This window comes from Orycteropus afer, unplaced genomic scaffold (genome assembly GCF_000298275.1).
Source record: "Orycteropus afer afer isolate SDZICR_OR568_19922 unplaced genomic scaffold, OryAfe1.0 scaffold00067, whole genome shotgun sequence".
Taxonomy (NCBI): domain Eukaryota; kingdom Metazoa; phylum Chordata; class Mammalia; order Tubulidentata; family Orycteropodidae; genus Orycteropus; species Orycteropus afer.
Genome location: NW_006921654.1, coordinates 8,951,345 through 8,954,743, shown reverse-complemented (window position 1 = coordinate 8,954,743; position 3,399 = coordinate 8,951,345). Strand labels below are relative to the sequence as shown.

Below are 3,399 nucleotides of genomic sequence, written 5' to 3'. Positions count from 1 at the left end.
TTCATACAGCAATTCACATATACTTTGTCTCATGTCATTGACCAAAATTTACAATGCAACAGCTCCCCTCCCACTTCCTCCCCACAGTTACCTCTTCCCAGTGTCCATTCCTCTAAACAGCTTTCTTTTGACTCATTTCTGTGCTGTTTCTAGTCTTTGACCTTTTTTATTCTTTCCTTTATGGACAGGGGCAGCCAAGTGGTAGGCAGTTTACTAAGAGTGTAGAGAAAAATCCTCAACCAACTAGAAATCCCTAATGTGATAAAAACTGTCCCACCTTGGCATTCATGCTCACTATTGAGCACTTACTGAATGGCAGGCCTCAGTAAGGTGTTTCTGGTCATCCCTGTTTCATAGGCAAGTAGAGAGAGACTCAGAGAAGGTAAGAGCCTTGATTACGGTTACACAGCAAAGCTTGTATTTTGTCCGATTATAAGCCCTAAGCTCTTCTCACTGCCCCATGTTGCCCCTTTGAAGTGAACTAGGCCTAGTGAGGAGGGTGCGAGCCCAAAGTGGGTTGAGAAGAAAGTGTTTCCACTGAGCCAACCCTTTCTTGTTTGTTCTCCAATGCAGTAGCACCCCAAATACAGAGTAAGAGAGTAATAGAGTGTAAACACCGAACAGAATAAGAGAGTAACAGAGTGTAAACACAGTCTCTCTGGACTCGTTTGGCACTAATCCCATCCCAGCCAAGAATCTGTCATGTGCTCCTAACTCCCTGGCCTTCTGTTTCCTGCATGATGTCTAGAGTCCCTACCAGCATAGACGTTCCAGTCTCCGTCAAGAGTGACGAGTCTTTTTCTCAACGGGAGGTGCTTTTCCCACTTGCAACAAATCCACCCTTTACCAGAGATCAAATGCAAGTTGTCTGAGTCTCCCACTTCCCAGACATAAGGATCTTGCTATTAAGTGTCTCCCTGGAGAAAGGTTCCATACCTCTTGTCAAGAGGAAGCTCTTCTAACTGAACTCTCCTGCTGTAAGCCTTCAGTACACTGACTCTTCACCAATGCATGTTCTTATCACACCAGAATATGGCCTATGCTTCTTTTGGTGTAAAATGTGACCTGATGCCCTGATCCCCCCAACAAGGTCTGGCTTTCACTGGGAAATTCTCTTCACATGTACCCTCATGATAAACAAGTTAGAGCTAGTGGTCTCTTGATGGTCACAGACCGTTATGCTATATGCTGTAAAAGAGAGAAAATCCAGATATGAAAAAACAGTACACTCTCGCACAGTATAAACCAAATGAACCCCAATCAAAACAAAAATACTCTCAGAATGCTGTCAGTTATGCCTTTTACTCTTGGGAGTGTCTGCAGCACCAGACAAGTCCCAGTTTTTCAGAACAATAATCTGCTTGTGTTAAGTGGCTTCTGGTCACTAATCAAGAGGAGAATAATGAAACAAAACCTCTGGTATTTTCTCCATTCAGTGATCTTCTCTGCCCTCCTCCCCTAGCATCTTCTGCCCTCGTGGTCCCCACCTCTGGGTTTTGGCAACACTGACTGCTGCACAGCTCTCCGAAAGCTCCCTCTTGTCGCTGGCCTCTGCCCTTCTCTCCTGTTGAAAGGCTCTTCCCTTTCTGAGCAAGCACAACCTGCTTTCCTCTGAGCTTTCTTTCCTTGCCCATTAAGTCATTTCTGTCTATGTACTAGTGAGTACAGAACGGGGCATTTAGCACAGACTTATCAGTCAGGAGTTCAGAAAGTGCCTGCAGGGGGAGGGAGATATGAGGACTCCGCACAGGCCAGTCTGACCTTTTGCTGGTGTCTGAGTACTTAACATACAGCACATACTGTGTGATTTGAGTCCGTAACAGAAAATCTGACCAACAGTGACCTAGAAAATGAAGACTTTTAATTCTTTCACAGAAGTCTGGAGGCAGTTGAATCTAGAGTTCATTGAACAGGTCAATACCATCATTGGAAATCATGCTTTTTACTGTCATCCTTAGCCATGTTGATTTTTCATCCTGATGCAAGTTGCCTCATGGCCATAAGATGGCTACTGCAGTTCAACTTGTCACAGTTACAATTCAGAGCAGAAAATGGGGTGGGATGGGGAGGAGAAGGCCCAGGGATGGCAAAAGGATTTGTTTTATTCCTGGAGTGACTCTGTTCTTTCATCAGGTGGCTGCCTTGTTGGTGGAACTTAGCTTCGACAGCAGCTAGTGAGGAAGGACGCCCAGGACAGACTGTGTAATTACAGTCTGGGGGATTCAACTCAGTGGCAGGAACATGATTGGTTCTCAGTGTAAATATATTGATGAATAAACAGCTATATTCCCAGACCCTGCCTGGTCCCCTTCATGCATTTTGCAGTGATTGAAGCTACAATATTGTTGGACATTTTAGTAAAAACCATTTATTTAAAACATTCATTTATAATATTATTTAGCTTCAGACAGACAAGTCTTTGTCTCTCCCAAACCTGAGAACCAACACCTTCTTGTAGTACCTTTTTTTTCTTTTGGTGTGTGAATGTTTACACAACAAATTCATTTTCCATTCAACAATTCATGCACATTTTTTTTTTGTGACACTGATTGCAATTTCCACTCTTCCCACTTCCTCCCCACATTTTCTGCCCCATTCGTCCTTTTTTCCTAACTTTTCCTGCTTTCTGAGCTTTATCCCTGAGCAAATTCTACTCTTTTGATCTCGTATGGTTACTCACAGGAGTGCACGCTTCCCTGGTGTTACTGGTCACTGTACAGGTCTGTCTACTGTTTGGCTGAAAGGTGAGCCATGGGGATGATTTCAGTCCAGGCTTGAAGGGTGTCTAAGGGCCATAGTCTTGGAGGTTCCACCAGTCTCTGTCAGACCAGTAAGCCTGATCTTGTTTTATGAATGTCAGTTTAGTTACACATTTGTTTCCCAGTATATCTGGGAACTCCTACTATGATCCCTTTCAGAGTGGTCAGCTGCGGTAGCTGGGCACCACCTAGTTCTCCTGGTCTTTGTGTAGTGGAGGCTGGGGTTCATATGGGGCATTAGTCCTTTGGACTAATTATTTCCATGCAACTTTGACTGTCTTCACTTTTCTTTGTTCTGGACAGGAACATCAATAGCTGCACCTTATATCGTTGCTCACTAGCTTTTAAGACCCCAGTAGCTATTCACCAAAGTAGGATGCACAACACTGTCTTTGCAAATTTTATCAGGCCAATTAACCTTGATGTCCCTCATAAGTATGGTCCTAAGACCCCAGGCTCAGCAACTCATTCTCTCAAAGTATATGCTTTTGGATAAGAACTTTCATAGCTTTGCCCCCTGTATGCTCTACTATACTCATGGGTGTATTTGCAGCTCATATAAATGCATATCCTCTGTCAAACCTATCTATATTGGTGGGTGTTCTGCAGTACTGTTGATTGCCTGGTCTGCTTCTTTTTT

At 43.8% G+C, this 3,399-nt stretch overlaps 1 protein-coding gene across 1 annotated transcript in view; it reads left to right on the top strand.

The window, feature by feature from the left end:
* The window catches only part of LOC103196641 (haptoglobin-like), a 3,515-nt gene extending 1,340 nt beyond the window's left edge, over positions 1–2,175 (top strand). The window contains exon 3 of the mRNA XM_007940410.1: positions 2,134–2,175. Coding sequence (XP_007938601.1) covers positions 2,134–2,175 — 42 coding nt within the window. The remainder of the gene's footprint in view (positions 1–2,133) is intronic.
* Positions 2,176–3,399: the final 1,224 nt, after the last annotated feature.